The sequence below is a fragment of the Carassius carassius genome, chromosome 1, assembly GCF_963082965.1.
Source record: "Carassius carassius chromosome 1, fCarCar2.1, whole genome shotgun sequence".
Taxonomy (NCBI): Eukaryota; Metazoa; Chordata; class Actinopteri; order Cypriniformes; family Cyprinidae; genus Carassius; species Carassius carassius.
In genome coordinates, this window is record NC_081755.1 from 15,192,735 (window position 1) to 15,212,557 (window position 19,823).

General features: G+C 38.8%; 1 protein-coding gene across 2 annotated transcripts in view; it reads right to left on the minus strand.

The window, feature by feature from the left end:
- The window catches only part of LOC132146149 (endoplasmic reticulum metallopeptidase 1-like), a 67,055-nt gene extending 50,038 nt beyond the window's left edge, over window positions 1-17,017 (minus strand). Inside the window, exons 1-4 of one of the 2 annotated variants that reach the window (XR_009434899.1) lie at window positions 16,666-17,017; window positions 15,397-15,680; window positions 9,552-9,679; window positions 9,249-9,354 (exon numbers count right to left, since the gene is read on the minus strand). Coding sequence is in view for 1 of the 2 variants with exons in the window: in XM_059556996.1 (XP_059412979.1) it covers window positions 9,249-9,354; window positions 9,552-9,679; window positions 15,397-15,680; window positions 16,666-16,934 (787 nt within the window). In the remaining variant the exon portion in view is untranslated. The remainder of the gene's footprint in view (window positions 1-9,248; window positions 9,355-9,551; window positions 9,680-15,396; window positions 15,681-16,665) is intronic. The other variant, XM_059556996.1, reaches the window with a different exon arrangement.
- Window positions 17,018-19,823: the final 2,806 nt, after the last annotated feature.

The window sequence follows — 19,823 nt, forward strand, 5'->3', positions numbered from 1 at the left end:
TACCAGGCCAAAGTCCCTAGTTCCTGGGTAAAGTTCCTGCGGTGGAAACGTGGCATTAGTTACTTTCTTGGCCATGTGCTCCTTTAGCCCCTCCTCCTTGTTTCCTTTTTACCCCCCCCTTGTTAGCCTGGTTAGTCTTATTGTGCTCACCTGTCCCTCATGTATTTTCCTCCCTATTTATAGTGCCCCTTACCCTTTTGTGTTTGCTGGTTCATGGTCATCCTCACCCCCTCTGTCTCTGTCTGTGGATGTGGCTGAATATGTGTCCGTGTCTCCTTGTCTGCTTGGTCTTGTGCCCTTGTCTAGTCCTTGTAGTTCTATGTTTTTTGTCTTGCTCCTTATTTTAGTAATTGTTTGTTCTTGCTTTAGGCTTTTGTTTGTAATATTTATTTAGTTTTTCTAGTCTTGATTCTTGGTTTTGTTTGATTATTCTCTAAGTTGGTTAAATTGGTAATTTCTTATTTTGTTACTTAACCTTTTCTTAGTTAATTGGCTTATATCTTTCCTTGTCTTGATTTTGTGTTTTTGTGGCGCTTTGTCCTGTCTAGTCTTGTGTTCAAGTCACTGACCTGTCCCTGTGTGTCCTGCCCTCGATCTACCTACCTGGAACTTGGTCTGTTTCAGAGTCAGTGGTCAACAAGTGTCTGCCCTCTGCTCTATGGTGCCTTGTGTGGTCTTCTCCATCAGCCTGGTTTTGCTGCCCCCTCTGTTGCCAAGTATTCTGCCAGTTGTTTCCTGAAGCTTTCCCAGTGGGCTCCCCTAGCTGTTCCTGTTTACTGTTTTCCTGTTGTGGTATCTATTGTTCACTTCACTACCCTCTTGTATCTGTCTGTTTTGTCAATAAAACCTTATTACCTCACACTGCAATTGGGTCTTCCCTCCTAGATCTCTGACATATGTGCTAAATTCCTGCTGCAAAATTAAATCTGCATCTCCATTAAGTTTGTCAGCAGATGGAAGCATAAAGTGCTACAAAATCTCCTGGTAGATGGCTGCATTGACTTTGGACTTGATAAAACATAATGAACCAACGCCAGCAGACGTCACAGCACTCAAATCATCACTGACTTCAGAAACTTCACACTGGACTTTGGATTCTGTGCCTCTCCAGTCTTCCTCCAGACCTTTATTTCCAAATTAAATGCAAAATTTACTTTCATCTGAAAAGAGGGCTGTGAACCACTGAGCAACAGTCCAGTTCTTTTCCTCCTTACCCCAGGTGAAATGCTTCTGATGTTTTTTTTTCTGGTTCAGGAGTTGCTTGGTTTTAGGAATGTGACAGCTGTAGCCCTTTTCTTGAAGATGTCTGAGCGTGATGACTCTTGATGCGCTGACTCCAGCTTTAGTCCACTCCTTGTGACGCTCTCCCAAGTTCTTGAATCTGCTTTTCCTGACAATCTTCCCAAGTCTGTGGTCATCCCTGTTTCACCTTTTCCTACCACACTTTTTCCTTTCAGTCAACTTTCTATAAATATATTTTAATACAGCACTCTGTGAACAGCTAGTCCTTTCAGCAATGACCATCTGTGGCTTACCCTCCTTGTGGAGGATGTTGATGATTGACTTCTGGACAACTGTCAAGTCAGTAGTCTTTCCCATAATTGTGGTTGCATGTTCTTAACTATCCCAGGAGGTACCCAGTATTTATACTCATAATTAATAAAACTAATCAAGCTCAAAATGGAATATTCAAATTTTTTGAGATACTGAATTTTTTATTTTCCTAAGCTGTAAGTCGTAACAAACAGAATTAAAACAAAAAACCTCTTGAAATATTTCTGTTTGTGAGCAATGAATCTAGATTATACAAAAAAGTTTCCTATTTTGAATTAAATTACAAAAAATAAAGAACTTTTCTTTTTTTAAGTTGTCGAGGATGAATTGTGTTTGAGCAAAATGGTATACACTGTGCTGCCAACAACATTACAATGAGTCAAGCAATATCAAATGTCAGTATTCTCTTCTACCATTTTCTGAATGGCTGAAAATTGTGTATTTAGTTTTGTTGGGTTTAGTATAATGCCACCTTTATACTCAAAAACATCTATAGAGGATGCATTACATATGTACTACCTTATTAAAATTAAAATGAGTGACCATTTTAGAGGTTTCACACACAGGCCTCTGTTTGGGCTAATACAGGGTTGTTTATGATCAAAGTTATGATCAAAGTTATACAACTCCAATTTAAGTTACTTTTGGGTGCAATAACTTTTACATTGAATGTAAAGTCTGTGTTTTAGCAAAAAAACTGGTACTGAGTAGGAGTTACATGACATAGGCTAAATTGTTTACATCTCTGGTTCTGGCTCACAAAATCATGTATTTCATAAGTATGTAATCATGTCAGTGCAATTTAGACAAGTCCAATGGATTGATAGACCCAGAAAACATGGGGTTAGACACCAAGATTACTTGACTAAGTCAAATAATGAAGGAGTTGGGATATTTTAAGGGCTCCCTGCCCATCTTGGACACCATCTTGAAAATTACACCTTTCTAGTGGTCAAACTTTTACTATGTTATTAAGGACACCTAATACTACAAAAAAACAGCTGAGAAACCTTTTGTTAGAATTTATTTAGGGTTAGGTGTTTTATTTTCATATATGCAGCCGCATATTACTGTTCTCTTGCTGTAGCTGCTGGAGGTACAATGTCAGTGCCAAATTGCCATTACAAGTGTTGTGTGTTGGGATTCACCAACGAACATAGGAGTCCCTAAACCGCTGAGGACACTGTGGTTTTCGAAATAAATGTCCCAAATAATAACCGGATCTGTACTAATCATTTTACACCAGACTGACTCACAAACAAGGGTCAGTTCAGCGCTGGAGTTGTGCAAAGATTGCTTTTGAAAGAGGGATCTATAACAACACTTTGTGCGCAAAAGTCCAGAATACAGACAAAGTAAACATCATGCGTCATATTTTGTTTTTCAAAAGAGCTTCGTGGCTAAAGCTAATGTTACTAAAGCTACCATTGTTTCTTGCCTGTTTTCACTAATGCTGCCTTCACATGCTACCAGAATGATAGTGACTAGGAATGTGGTAGATAAAAATTGTGTTTGGAATCAATGTGAGGTCAGTAACACTGTCACCACCAGTTAAACCGTAACACTGGTGGTATGCCCGTGAGCATGAGCTCTTGAAGCTCTGCAATCATCTAAAAAGGGAAGCGGGAGCAGCAGCTCATTTTCATTTAAAGAGGAAAAACGCACTAACAGCTCATTTTGGCTCATACCCTAAAAGTGGCAATTTCAACAAGCCATAAAAAAACATCTGTAGGGTATTTTGAGATAAAACTTCACAAACACACTCTGAGGACATCCGAGACCAATTTAAATTATTGTACTAATTCTATGGCATTGCTGTAGAGGAGTGGAATGCGACGCAAATCTAAACTGAAACTAAAATTCATCATGCTATCATTGCTAGGCTAGCTCACACTGAATTGTTTTTAATACATTACATGCATGAAAAAGTCACGTGATAGGAGACGCGTAATATGATTTGACCAGTCAAATGCTCTGTCCAAATACCCACACTTGCAAATTGTTGGACACTTGAGAGCATGTGCGCACGACAGGAAGTAAGTGTGCAAGACTGTCCAAGTTCTTAAAAATGCCAAAGCGCAGTGCCCTTAACACACACTAAATCCACACTATCTTGAGTAAAACTCCAGAGCGGTATTCAAGGCTTCATGTATCCTATCATGCATCCTGTTCTGGAAATAAATCATGAGACTTTTTGCCAAGATCACAAGAGATAACAGGAAACTTTTCCAATGTAAGTGAAATATTAATAATAATTAGATATTACATATAATTTGGTAGTAAAAGAAAGTGCTACACATTTTATTGGTGCAAAGGAGAATAGCCTATATTTATTTTCCAACTGCTTTTTATCACTTAATAAGAAGCACCAGAGATTAAATTGTGTCATCTGTTATAGGGACTACTGAACAGACATTTAAACGTTTATTTTAAAATGCAAAGTACAAATCTTTAAACACTTGCGAAACACACTTGTGGTCTTCATCCTCACTTTAACACTTGTGTCAAATAAAGGAAATACATAATTGAAGTAGTCAAGTGATCGAGTGCAAAAGGCCGCAAGTGTGGGTACTTGGACAAGGCAATAATCTAGCAGGCAGGAACTGCTGTAGTTTTAAAGTAGAGATATTATGCCCCTTTTTACAATATGTAATATAAGTCTCTGGTGTCCTCAAAATGTGTCAGTGAAGTTTCAGCTCAAAATACTCCACTGATCATTTATTATAACATTTTGAAAGTGCCTATTTAGAGTGGAAGCAGAAACACGCTGTTTATCGGGCCTGTGTCTTTAAATGCAAATGAGCTGCTGCACACTGCCCCATTTTCCAGAATAGAGCTGCGTCATTACAGCTCGATCTTGCTAAAAACATCTGTTTTGGTTCTGATTATCATGTTTATCAAAAAAAACTGTCACAGCATGTGAGTACTAAACTAAGTTCTTATTCATAAAGAAATGTACGTTAAAAATACACGAGTTACAAAAAAAAAAAAAACAGTCGGTTATGTCTGTGAAAATAATGCTGGTAAATAAATTGCATGTTTATTTTAGATCTTCAATAAATAAGCTAAAGGTAGTCCAAAATGCAGCGCCTAGAGTCCTTACCAGGTCAAGAAAATATGATCATATTATCCCAATTTTACAGTCTCTGCGCTGGTTACCTGTTGAGTTCCATATCAGTTACAAATTATCATAAGACCCTAAGTGGTTTAGCTTTCTTAAATTATGACTGCAGTTGCATTTGATCAAATGCGCATTCTTATTCTTTAGATTGGGTTAAACTAATTAATTTTACTTTGTTGGAACAGCAGCTATGCTAATGATGTCTCTATTTGTTCCTCTGTAACTAGATTTACACAAGCTCCAGTCTGGATCCAGGGGTCTCATTTATAAAACTATGCGTAGGATCTTTACTAAAAGTTTACGTGCGCCCAAAAGCCAAAAATGGCGTACGCCAAAAAATATTCCGATTTATAAAACCGTGCGTACGCACACCTGTAAGCAATGTTCCCTTTATAAATCACAGATCACCCGCAGATGTGCGTACGTGAACCAGCCTCATATCCCGCCCTGTACACGCCCATTTTTAACCATAAATAGTCAATGCAAATCACCTCATGATTGCTGATCAGCATGTAAATGAGAGTGGAATCCCATATATACCTGGAAAACTGGCATGCGACCCGCCAATTAATTAATCCAAGAAAGTGAAAACGTGCATTTCTGTTAGCCTAATTTTAATAATGGCGACAGGTGAGAAAAGAGGAAAAAAACGTAATTTCTCAGATACTGAGATTGAAACACTTGTAGGGGAGGTGGAGGCTCGGAAAACTGTGTTATTTGGTGGCCACAGCAGTGGGGTCACTAATAAAAAGAAGCAGTGCGAGTGGCAAAGTATTGCTTCTGCCGTCAATTGTGTCAGTGGGACAGAACGGACAGTTGCAGAATTAAAGAAAAAATGGTCCGACCTGAAGGTATACAAATTTTTTTTTTTACCAACATATTACATTTGTGTTTTATTAGGCTATATACCTATATAAATAGCAATATTGATTTTCAAAAAGTTTTATTTACATGTGCTTACAGTATGCAAAATATGTGAAATAAAGATTCTCATTCATTCAAGGTGGAGGCAAAGAGAAAACTGTCCTCCCACCGCCAGAGCGTGGCTGCAACTGGTGGGGGCCCATGTACAGCTGATCTCACATCAGTGGACAGCAAAATCGCGGCTATAATTGGGGAGGTCAGCGTGTGTGGTATTGTGTCGGAAAAGGAGGGAGACACTGACGTGACTGAAACCACAGAGGAGCAAGGTTAAACCGATTTTTAATCATTAACGCTGTACATTTGAGTGTGTGGGGTGATAAATGGATAAATGTTGCCAATTGTTTGTCCTCCAGTCCTTCCGGAGTCTGAAGCTGTAAATGAACAGGAGGTTCAGGGTGAGGGGTTCTCAGATGCAGATGCACAGCGTCCGGCTCAAAGCAGTGCCCCTTCTGCGTCTGGCACGTCCAAAAGTGGTCGGGTACTCACTGACGCAGTCCTGCAGTTACAGCGAGAGACAATAAACGCTGTCAACAGGGTTGCAGATGAGCTACGGCAGATGAGAGAAGTGATGCAAGAAATTGCACAATCATTAAAAGATGCAGTTAAAACATGAACCTTGAGTTTTGTCTTTCTTTACAAACGCCGCATGACATCCTCACGGATTCTTGCACCTCGTTGATATCCCTCTTGTCGGCCAGGGGGCTGTGGCTCGGGGTCGTAATGCTGGGGTAGAGGGAGATCAGGAGGGAGAGGAATACCGTTTCTCAGTGCTATATTGTGCAAAACACCACACGCCCTGACAATCTTGCACACTTTTGCTGGATGGTATAAAAGTCTGCCACCCGAGGCATCCAGAGCACGCCATCTGCATTTCAGGATGCCGATGGCACGCTCCACAACTGCGCGGGCACGAGAGTGGACCTCGTTATAATGAGTTTCCTCTGCGCTCTGCGGGTTTAAAAATGGGGTGAGGAGCCAGCGTCTCAGGGGGTAGCCACTGTCGCCTGCAGGTTATAATTATATTAAAAACAAAATTGTTACAGTTTCTACTTTTTAATATTGTTAAACTCACCAAGAAGCCAGCCATCACGTACTGCGCCTGCATTTAGTCTGTTCCCTACACTGCTATGTGTCAAGATAAAGGAATCATGTGTTGAACCAGGCCAGCGTGCCACAATGTTTGTGAGGGTCATGTTGGAGTCACATATGATTTGCACATTAATAGAATGCACATGCTTTCTATTAACATAAGCAAATTCATTTTCAGATGGTGCCCTTATAGCAACATGAGTGCAGTCAATTGCGCCGATTACATTTGGGAAACCAGACATTGCTGCAAATTGCGTTTTAATTTCGGCCTGTTCTCGCACAGTGTAGGGGAACCTGATGTATCGACTAACCATATTAAGTATACCATTTAAAACGACAGATATTATGGCACTCAGGGACGGCTGTGATATACCAGACCTATAGGGTGAGATGATAGATTCCAATAGAATTATTTCATATACAAAAAGGTCTTAGAGACAAATTTGAGGATTACTTATAGTTTTTTTATATTATTAATTTACCTGTCTGCCAATTCCCGCTGGAAACAGCCGGTTGCCAAGAACCCCAGAGTGGTGAGGACTTGTATTTGGACTGGGTTGGCATGGTTCCGGCGTGTTGCCCTCTCTAATACTGGACCCAATTCAGCACATAGATCCAAGAGCACAGCTCTAGGGAATCTAAATCGGCTTATTAGCCAGTCATCATCATGGGCCAGGAAATCATCATGGTCCCTGAAAACTCGTTCTCTCCTTATTCTGCCATTAGCGTAATCCTCCAACAGTGCCAGGAGTGCCATCATGAAGCATTACATACCCGGGTCACCGGAGAATTTATATGTTTCTAGCAAATAGACTGATCGTTAACACCTTGACAAAATCACTTAATTAATTTGTGGGCGAAAATTTAAGACGAAAATGTTATAGTGAACACATGCTTCTTGACGGTTTTGTAATGAACACCGTAATAGTTAGGACCGATGATGAGTAGCGATTGTGCTTCATGACTGTATTTGCAGACTTTGACATTTTATGATATAGGCTATGTACATTAAGGAAAATATTTCCTTTTTACACTGTGTTCTGCAGTTCTCTAATAAAAGGGTATTTCATGCTATTCTGTAGGCTATCACATGTATCGCGCCATGTCCTCCTGTGCTCCCGTTGTGGACAATGTGACTGTAAGGCAGCGCTGATTATTATTTTATTTTACTTTTAATACATTTTGAATTACGTTTGGATTTTACTAGATGTATATAGCCTAAAACAATCGGCACAAATAACACTGTTGGATTTAATCTTCATGATAATGTGGATATAACGTATGAAATGGAGTGAAAATTAAATGTCATTAATTCTTATAATCGTTCTTCTCACATTTATTTTCTACAATCTAACTTCAGTTCACGACCTCACCATCGGTGTCGCCAATTCCCTTTGTCTCCAGAATGTGCGTACGCACGGCTCAAAGTTTGCTTAAAGGTGCGCACATTCTCCCGTCAAGTTTGTTTTTTATAGATCACAACCTTTGCGTGGGAACTGGCGTACATACGTTTCCAGCCCCGTTTTGTGCGTACGCACGCTTTATAAATGAGGCCCCAGAACATCTGAGAAGAGTGTTATACAAGAAGAAGTGTTATACAAATAAACTTGAATTGAACTGAATAGATCTGTGGCAGCAGCAATATATAGTAAACAAAAAATACCTTCTTGGGGTGCGGCTCTGCTGCTGACCCTGTACCGCACCAGCATTCGTTTGTATTGTTTGTTTATTTGTTCATTTTTATTTTTTTAAGAGTTTTTTCTGGTTTGGAACCCGAGTAAAACTCGATATCGTTAGGTATGTGGTTCAGTATAATGGCATTTATGTGTTTTGCAGTATGTGTCTGTAAGTGTGTTTGGTTTTTTGCTGGTGTGGTTAAAGACAAATTTCAACCATGGTTGACTATAAATAAGTATTTTATTGTAAATCAATACAACCACTGCTCTGTTGTCCCCTCTGAGGCTGGGACTCTAGATAGTGTATCTATCTGTGCAGCCAAAGACAAAACAGTTAATTTTAAAATAAATTTACAGATTAAGGGGCGGTAATATTATGAAAAGATCCCTTTGCAATGTCACAAAATCAGACACGCTCGTTTTTTCAGACGCTTGCAGAAAAAGGCTTACCAAAACAGAGTTAATGGGTTAATCGTTTCACATTTCCTTGGTAGGTAGATGCACCTGGGACCTGATTATAGCAATTAAAACCTGAAAAAGTCAGATTTTCCTGATATGTCACCTGTAACACTATTATGAGGACAATAAAAAAAATCACGATCTCTATGATTTGCTTGAAAAGTAGATTGTGAACGTCTTTAACATCTAATTGGCCATCCTCCTCCCAGTTTTTCAAGGCTATATGAATTCTGGAGTGAATGAATATAAGAAATATCTTGATTTTGAATTGTTTCAGTTGACTGCCATGTTTATTTTGTCTTCTGGAGCTGACTGGTTGAGAAGCGCTGGTTTAGTGTGAGTAAATGATGACTGATCTGTGGCGCTTGTTCTTCCAGAAACAAAGCAGATTTCTTCTATAGCAGGTGTTGAGCTCAGATACACACCTGTCTGAAACACCAGCTCATTCCCTCCCACTCCTGCCGCATCCAGGTTCACAAATGCTCGCACCTGCTGAGCCCAGGGATGCTGGGTAATGAAGCCATGACTACCCTGAGAGAGATGGAGATCAAACTCTACCTCTACATGCATGAGTGTGTATGTGTGAGAGAGAGTAATTGTGGCACACACACAGTGAGACCATGAATGATGTCAGTAATAGAGATTCACATCAAACCAGCAGAACACATTTCAATGAAATGACCACGTGCTCGCTGAGGTCAAAGGTCAGCTGTGCCGTGGCCTCTCACCTGCAGCATGGTCTCCTCAGCCCCGTTGAACAGGAAGATAACGCCGTGTTTGAGAGGCGTGGAGAGATTCGCTAGAGAATGTAAAACCTCCAGCATTACTGAACAACCCACGGCGTCATCACTGGCTCCTGAAACACACACACACCCAGATCTAGAAAGATGGCTCAAAGAAAAAATAAAGCACACTAAAAATACATAAAACCAATTTATACAATACAATTTAATCATGGCAATCAAACACAGTACTAAATCATAACTGACTGGTATTAGACACCAATTTAAACTTGACCAAACAACAACTCAAAATCAAATGCTGCATATTAAACACTCTTTTTGCACATACTCACTTAAATTAAATTTCATGTATTTAGCAGATGCTTTTATCAAAAGCAACTTACAATGCATCCAGGCTAACTTTTTTTACCCAACATGTGTTCCTTGGGAATCGAACCCAGAACCTTTTGCGCTGCCAATGCAATGCTCTACCACCAAGCCACAGGAACACTTACATATTAAAGTTACTGCAGTTTCATTTCCCGGTTTTCTAATGATTGGGATTTCACAGGACAGATGACAGCCGAGTGTAATAATTCACTATATCCATGTACAACCAACATCAGACACAAACAAAGAACACAGAGTGCAAGCCAAACAAAACCTTAAACTGCTTGATCTGATCGCTGTCACTTCAAACCACAGAAAACTAATCACAAATGAAGAAATATGGAGCATTTCCCACTCATGTCTGCAGTAAAAAGACAGATATCACAATAAACTCAATAACTTCTTATCTAATGATCTCCACATTCATTTCACCGCTCTAGAGTCTGAATGATCACTGAATGATGGCGAGAGGCTCATTTAAAACGTTTTATTTTTTATTTCCCTACTTAAGGAGAAACAGCTGAGATGAAGGTGCTTAATTCAATTCTCATTTACATCACATTTAAGTCTTAGAAGTTATAAAAGAGCAACTTCTGAGCAATAACATTTCATTAACTCTCACTAATGAGCTTCATAATACCCACTGCAAGACATGAGTAGCATCATGTTGATATTAAAATCAACATTGAATTTAACTTAAATGAGACGTGACTGAGATTCTCAAAGACACTGAATAATTTTAACTCCATTAAAGCATATACAGTGGGTACGGAAAGTATTCAGACCCCCTTAAATTTTTCACTCTTTGTATTGCAGTTATTTGATAAATCATTTAAGTTCATTTTTTTCCTCATTAATGTACACACAGCACCCCATATTGACAGAAAAACACAGAATTGTTGAAATTTTTGCAGATTTATTAAAAAAGAAAAACTGAAATATCACATGGTCCTAAGTATTCAGACCCTTTGCTTTGACACTCATATATTTAACTCAGGTGCTATCCATTTCTTCTAATCATCCTTGAGATGGTTCTACACCTTCATTTGAGTCCAGCTGTGTTTGATTATACTGATTGGACTTGATTAGGAAAGACCTTACTGCTCACAGTGCATGTCAGAGCAAATGAGAATCATGAGGTCAAAGGAACTGCACGAAGAGCTCAGAGACAGAATTGTAGCAAGGCACAGGTCTGGCCAAGGTTACAAAAAAATTCTGCTGCACTTAAGGTTCCTAAGAGCACAGTGGCCTCCATGATCCTTAAATGGAAGACGTTTGGGATGACCAGAACTATTCGTAGAGCTGGCCGTCCGGCCAAACTGAGCTATCGGGGGAGAAGAGCCTTGGTGAGAGAGGTAAAGAAGAACCCAAAGATCACTGTGGCTGAGCTCCAGAGATGCAGTCGGGAGATGGGAGAAAGTTGTTGAAAGTCAACCATTACTGCAGCCCTCCACCAGTCGGGGCTTTATGGCATGGAGTTTGCTAAAAAACACCCAAAGGATTCTCTGGTATGATGAGACCAAGATAGAACTTTTTGGTCTTAATTCTAAGCAGTATGTGTGGAGAAAACCAGGCACTGCTCATCACCTGTCCAATACAGTCCCAACAAGTGAAGCATGGTGGTGGCAGCATCATGCTGTGGGGGTGTTTTTCAGCTGCAGGGACAGGACAACTGGTTGCAATCGAGGAAAAGATGAATGTGGCCAAGTACAGGGATATACTGGACTAACAGTTTCACCTTCCAGCAAGACAAGGACCCTAAGCACCACTGTTGGGAATGTTACTTTAAAAAGTAATTAGTTATAGTTACTCACTACTTGTTCCAAAAAGTAAGTGAGTTAGTAACTGAATTACACTATAATAAAAATAACTCGTTACCAGGGAAAGTAACTATTTACGTTACTTAAAAAAAAAAAAAAAGTCAAAGAATTTTTTTTTTTAGCAGTTTTCACAAGACTGTTGAAATGAGTAGAACAGACAGGTGTTCTACTCATTCATACTCATATCAACTTCACGTCAACAGACAGCAAGAGTTTTATCCTGCACTTCAAGTATTATCTTTTAAGAAAAGTGTTTTTGGCCACTAGCTTTATATATATGCGTGTGTCACACATTACATGTAGGCTACACATTACATACACGTTCTTGCCTTTGACTACAATGAATTTGAAGTATTGCTTATATCTCCACCTTGAAAATGGCAACTTTTCATTGGATTGCTCCTGACTTGCCATTTCTGCTGCTGCTGCGAACCTTCGTGTAGCTGTTGCGTGTGTGTGTTTGGCGCCGCTGGCGCGTGTGCCGATATGTGTGTAAAAACACTGGCTCTGATTGGCTACCATGAAACACATGACTCTGTTATCAATTAACCCACCTCTTCACTAGCTGTGTGAGCAAGGGGTGCGTTCGGATTACATAGCTTATTAAATCAATGCATAGTAACGCACCACATTTAACGTCCAGTAATGTTAATGGCGTTGTAAGGACGGGAAAAGTAATTAGTTAGATTAGCCCGTTACTGAAAAAATAACGTTGTTACCTACCTGCCTTCAATACAGGGAAATAAGGGACGCCTGGCGGGGCCACGATGACCACAGGTCCAATGACGTGCCAGTGGTGGTAAATCACAACTTAAAACATGTTTTCATAAAAATATTCATTGCTAATGAACTCATTAGCTTCTTTCACACAGTAATACCAGTAAATTGCCGTAAAATTACCGGAACGACTTTACCGGTAAATTCAAAAATTCGCTGTTCACACAGTCAACGACATCTTTTTACGAGTATTTTTTCCGGAAAAGCACCATTCACACATCCATTCCAAAATACCGGTAAATTCTGTGATGTCAATAACCTCTAAACCGCTGCGCTTGTATTTTTAAACATGGAGGGTAATACGTGTTCAATATTTCTGTTGATGGGTTCATTTTTGTGTCAAACTTTAGTATTCATGCAACTTTTTTTTTTGCAGAGACATCTTAATAGATGACTGGTTTAAATAATTATTCTCACCATTAATAAAACACCTGATGCTGTCGGGAGCTGACCAATTTGTTGAAAATCGTCTTGAAAGGATTAATAGCACAATGAAGTTGCGATTGTAAATTGCAGTCTGTAAGACGCACTTTGCAGAAAAGGTGCGTTCACAAATGTAGCCTATGCTGATGCAAATTCATATCAAATAGTCTATCAGCGCAGATAAACAGTTCTGCGTTCAAATTGAGTTCAAAAAAACGTCGCAAAGCACTGGAAAACGTAATTACCATGAATGTGACAGAGGGAAATAGAAAAAAGATATTTGAATTATTTACTAATAAACTAGTGTTTTCTGAGTCTGTGTCGCAAGGATGAAGTTGCCTGACTCGTCATCTCCTCATTAGACACGCCTTCTATACGGATTATGATTGTATTGAGATTTTTTGTTGTTTGTTTTTATTATTAAGTAGTAGCCTAATTTAAAGCTTTCTATAGATATATTTATCATGTCTGTGAGGCATATTCTCTGAGTTTCGGTTTATTTTTGTAAGCTCTCCTGTTCAAAACGAGACAGCAGAAAGCATGTTTGTTTTCTTTATTTTTTATTTCTTTATTTTATATAATGATCGCGCTGGCACCTATATGTCCCAAAAAAGCGTGCTTTATCTTGCACTCTCCGCACAAAATATTTGATATAGTGCCCATTAGGGTTTAACGTTAAAACATTGTTACATGCTTGAACTGTTTTATATCTTTAGATTTTATTTTAGACAATTCGTGATGATTTGAGAAGGCTAAACTGATTAAACATAGGCTATGTAAACTCTCTCTCTGTGCTGGCTGCTTTAAAACAAAACCTATAGGCCTGTTTAACGATCAAAAACTGCTCCAACATACAAAACTGAACTATTTTAATAGCTGAAACAGTAGTATAAGCTGTTTTTTGCGGGGCAATCCGAAAAGTTGATGCCGAGTGTCCAGCACTCTTCTTCACTGCTCCGACTTCTCGTTTGTACCCTATGTGTTATTCCATATGTAAAAGCTAAAATAACAGTTATTAATCTTTTTTTTTTTATTAATTGTGTTCGGCATGGTGGGCAGCGTGTGATTTCATGATGTAGGCTACCGCGGGTTGAGATCTACTAGTGTAGAGCTACAGGATTTATGGAGTAGCAGGATCCTCAAATAGATTGACAAAAGCCATAATAGGAACAAGAAATACTTCCACTACTACTTCGTTTGTGATGGTTGTTTATTTTTTAGATATTAAGACACAATGTTTTCAGTTTATTGATGACCTGACTTTGTCCTGTGAATGCATTGCTCTAGGAGACAGTTAACAGTTATTTTATCATACGTTACAGCATCACTAACAGTTTCTCTCAAATGATGACATATTTCTTCATCCACCCGGATAAGGAGAAGTTCTTTAATTTCACTGTCGCTTCAGTTGGATGACATTTATTTTATTTTATTAAACAGTGCGTGAATGCGTCACATTGTTATGATTGGCTCAGAGTAGACGTCTTACGTCACCGCGTTCAGAACTCGTACGTGCTCATACCGGTAATCTTCCTTCTGCGTTCACAAACAGCAGAATTCCGGCAATTTACTGGTAATGTTACAACTTCTCATACCGGTAAATTGCCGGAACGAATTTACCGGTATTTTTGAAAAGATCCTGTTCACACATGATCTCTTTACGGCAATTAACCGGTAATTTTCCGGAAAAGTCTGTATGTGTGAAAGGGCTTATTGTTAGTTCATGTTAGTTAATACACTAACGTTTAAATGAACCTTATTGTAAAGTGTATGAATGTTGTTCTCCCCCGATGCATGCTGTCGCACATCCGACAAGCCACTGTGTGCAACAGAGAACACTCGGCGACAAATTGACCCGCCCTCCTCTGACTCTGATTGGCCGTGAACCTGAAACAAACCAATCAATCCAACGATGGCAGCGAGTATTACCCAATCAGGGGCAGAATAGGACGAGTCTTCACAGAATGCAGCCGCATTGAGGACAACTCCAAAAATACGGGACAAACCACGTCCCGTATTGATTCAAAACGGGACGCGCTATTTTATTCTCAAATACGGGACGGTTCCGTATTTTAAGGGATGGGTGGCAACCCTAGCTAAAATACTGTTCTTGAATGGCAGCCAGAGCCCTGACTTAAACCCAATTGAGCATCTCTGGTGAGACAGAAAATGGCTGTCCACCAACGTTAACTATCCAACCTGACAGAACTGGAGAGAATCTGCAAGGAGGAATGGCAGAGGATCCCCAAATCCAGGTGTGAAAAACTTGTTGCATCTTTCCCCAAAAGACTCATAGCTGATCAAAAGGGTGCTTCTACTAAATACTGAGCAAAGGGTCTGAATGCTTAGGACCATGTGATATACCAGTCTGAATACTTTCCGTACCCACTGTAAACTCAGCAGGGTCACTGAAGCGTTGATGAAATGATCTAAAAACGCACCGGGGCTGTTGGCCACAGAGTCGAAGTGGCAATTTGCAAGCATGAAGTGCTGTGCAGTGGTCTTTGGCTCAAGTTTGACGGCGACGTTGGTTACACGGTCGTAGCAGCTGTAGAAGAAGCAGCCGCTGGGCCGCTGGATGTCCACCTTGATGAAGTGAGGTCCGGTTTCACTCTCAGACCGGATCTGCTCGATCTGATCCAGCAGGTAGTTGACTGTGGTGATCTCGTTCTCTGGACTCCCGACGGTCCTCGGCCCGATGCTGGTGATCTGTTCCAGGTGCTTCCTGATTCACAACAGAACAGTGTTACAGATGAGCTATGGACTTTGTACTGCCCTTATTCTATTGTTATTTATTTATCTACAGATATGGGTTTTGTTGAGTTATTTAACTGAAGCGGAGAATCCAAAAAGAGTTTCATAGTATCTGTGTATAATGACAATAAAGACTATTTTACTATTCTCTCCTATCCTATCTTAATCCACTATTCTATTCTATTCATTCTTTATGAATGTATGAAACATTTACAATGAGGTGAATAGCATTCATTTGGAAACATGAATTATCATTTAGTGCCAACTTTATGCATCATTAGAGGAGATATTTGCTGTGTGATATGTAAAAAGAAACATTGGGAGATCTTTTTTCTTATTTAAAGGATACAATGCAATGGACTAAAGACCTTCATGTGACTTTTTGCATGTTGCTAGAGATATTTACTATTTGACATTAAAAACAATACTAGTTACTAAAATGTATCTTTTATTATCCTTTCAGATTATTTTAATGCTTTCTTGTTTATCAAAACCCAGTAAACAGATATTATTAATGCTTTAAAGTTGATTTCTCATAGCCTATGTCATCGATTTTATCTATGGTTAATACATCAGAGCTGTCATGATAACACTCTGGTAAACTGCATCAACCACAACTGTTATAAACAACAATATCAGTAACCAGAGTATCAGTAACAGTAGTAACCACTACAATATATGTAAACAACTGACTTTATTGTAAAAAAAATAAATAAAAAATAAATAGGCCTAAACATAAAGACAATAATTCTCATTGTTAATCATGAGTCAACAACAAGTTTAGGGGGTCTATCACAACCATAAACAATCGTGAAAACTCTAGTATTTAATACCATATATTGCATTATGTAAATTTACCATGTCATTACGTATTCTTGAAGTGATATAACGTGATTACGCAATACCGTCGTAAACAAAGTACTGTGGTACTTTCACCTGACTGTGGTAAAGTATACCTGGCGCGGACGGAGCTGAAGTGTCCCGGGCTGCTGGTGATTAGCTGCTGGTCTGAGATCAGAACCAGAATCCACAGCAGAAACCCGAACCCGAGCAGCAGAATCAGCACTGCGCTCTCGCCCATCAGCGGCTTGTGCTCGCGGCTCTGGAGCGCGTTCAGAGCGGCCTCCTCCCCATCACTGTCCCGCTGCTGCTGGTTCTGTTCAGCTCTGGTCCTGCGGACCGTGGAGTCTATCTCGCGGAGCTGCAAAATCTCTGAATCGCTCATTGTGTCCTGAACGAGAAGAGAGAGGCTAGTCAGACCTGGAGCGGTCGGTTTTACCAGTTTTACGCCCCTGTTGTTCCTGGTGCGTCCAGTAGAGGCCTGTACAGTACGAGACTTCAGAACACTAGTCTAGAATCGCTATTATTGTTCAGCAATCGTGCAATGTTGCAACATTTATAATTAAATAGTTCGCGATGTCAATTCATTTCAAAGTATTAATAGATAGTTCTATATAATTAATACAAAAAGACAATAAAACTAATTCTTGACGTTCGGGTAGAAGTACTAGGCTAACATTTGCATACACATGTGCTTTTTGTTTTCTTTGTTTAAAGAACTTAGACTTATATGTGCTAGCTATTTTAATAGTTATCTCTAGCTGATTGCCTTCATGAACCTTGAAGAGGCTCGAGCGCATGTAAATATTTTTCACATTATTTATATCAGCAGTTCTTTTTTTATTTATTTTACTTCATTTCATATATGAATGGAAAGTGGTATTCTGCTTATTTTTATTTATTTTTTAATCTCACGGGTCAGTAGAGTTGTTGTGGGTCAGCAAATCCAATGTTTTTTTCTTTCTTTTAAAAAGGCCAGGCAGTGGCCAGACAAATTCAAAGTGACACACTCTTTCCAGGCATTCGGCCAAGTCAGAGCCTGTGCTGGTATAGATTGAAGATGAGGAGAAGATTGATGCAATACACTCAAGGAAAACATGGTCAAACATGACATGAATAACTGCAGCTCAATCACAGTTCTATGGGTGATTCTATAACTGGAGATACATTTGGCACTGCAGAAAGTTGAGAAAAAAAAAAACTTTTCACTAACAGATTAATTTTTTTCAGTATCTTATTGAAAACATATTTAATTTTAATAAATCATTGCTTGCCAAACACAAGATACTTCCTTTTTTTTACTTTACTTTTACTAATTAAAAAAACTGTATTCTCATAGACTCCAAACTCAACTTTAATTCTCATATCACCCAAACTGTTAAGAAAGTACAATTTAATCTATCCAATTTTCGATTTATCAGAAATTCAATGTCCACTAGAGCACACAAAATGTTTATGCATTCACTGATCTTTTTCACATATGACTTACCGCCTCACCAGCTGGTCTCAGGCCAACCACACCACTTTGAAACCAATACAGTCCCTATACAAACAAACACAAGTTCTGGATAAGAAACCACGTCATTTTCATCACTGCAATATTCTGTCAAAATATAATTTATTAAACTGGGAAAATCTTATAAAGTTCACAAATATCTTTTTAGCATATAAAATCCTTCATGGCCTGGCTCTTTCACCTCTTAGTGAGTTTCTGAGTTTAAGGTCCAACACCAGTCGCCTCACTAGAGGAACATCCAGAGGAGACTATGTTATTCCATTCAGGAAAACAGCGTTTAGTCAGTCAGCCTTCTCTATTAAAGCTTCAAAAGAATAGAACAATATTCCAACACCAATAAGAGAAATCAATAGTTATAATGTATTCCACTCATCATTAAAATGTTGGCTCCTTAAAGGGTTAGTTCACCCAAATATTAAAATTATGTAATTAATAACTCACCCTCATGTCATTCCAAACTCGTAAGACCTCCGTTTATCTTTAGAACACAGTTTAAAAGATATTTTAGATTTAGTCCGAGAGCTCTCAGTTCCTCCATTGAAGCTGTGTGTACAGTCTACTGTCCATGTCCAGAAAGGTAAGAAAAACATCTTCAAAGTAGTCCATGTGACATCGGAGGGTCTGTTGGAATTTTTTAAGCATCAAAAATACATTTTGTTCCAAAAATAGCAAAAACTACGACTTTATTAAGCATTGTCTTCTCTAACTTTATAACTACAGAAGACATGAAACAGAACAAGGATTTCATAAACGAGCACAAAATCTAAAGGCACGCACAGTAATGTAGATGTAAATATATATGAAATATGAATGAAATATTGAATTAGGATTGTTTCAGAATCCAAAATTACAACCCCTAATAGAAGATTGCAAATCAGAGAAATAAAACGTAATAGTCACACTGCAGTTGTAATCAAGTCATAATATAAATGTTGGGGGGGCATACAATAAATACATCCTTCAAATGGTTAAGCCAGGGCCACCCAGAATCATTCCATTGTATATTTACAAAACATCAATTAATACAACGGTTGTCAATGACTGTGATTAAAAAAATACAGCTTTTTGTGATCACAAAAGAGGTTAGTAACTGCATATCAATGGAACAGCTCATCTACGGAAATGCTGAATTTTGCTCTTCTTTCCACTTTTCCTCAGATTATGAGAACTTGATTAAAACGATCCCATATAATGCTTATTCATTTAAAATGTTCATATTGTTTATGCTGTAATATTACACTGTCATATTAAGGTTGGGTAACCCTATACATTGACATTTTACAATACTACCTAAAACTGTACTTACTTCAGAATGGTTCATGTTCATCAAAACTGTAATGGTATGTTTTCCCAGCCCTTCCTGGAGTAATTCCAGCTCGTCGGATGGAGAGGGTGAGGTGTCAGTGATTTTGTTTAAAAGATAAATATGAATTGTAATTGGATTCCAAGCTGTTGCTTTAGATTGTATTGGTGTGTTTGCAGTTTTCGTTTTCTTTTTAACCCTTTGAGCGGTTCGGCCCCACATATGGGATTTTATGGTGTCACATCACCACAAAACCATTCATAAGGGTAATTTTTTAAAAACACAATCTCAAAGTTGAATAAATAAGCTTTCCGTCGATGTATGGTTTGTTAGCATAGGACAATATTTGGCTAAGATAAACTATTTGATAATCTGGAATCTGAGGGTGCCAAAAAATCTAAATATTGAGAAAATCGCCTGTGAAGTTTTCCAAGTGAAGTTCTTAGTAATGCATA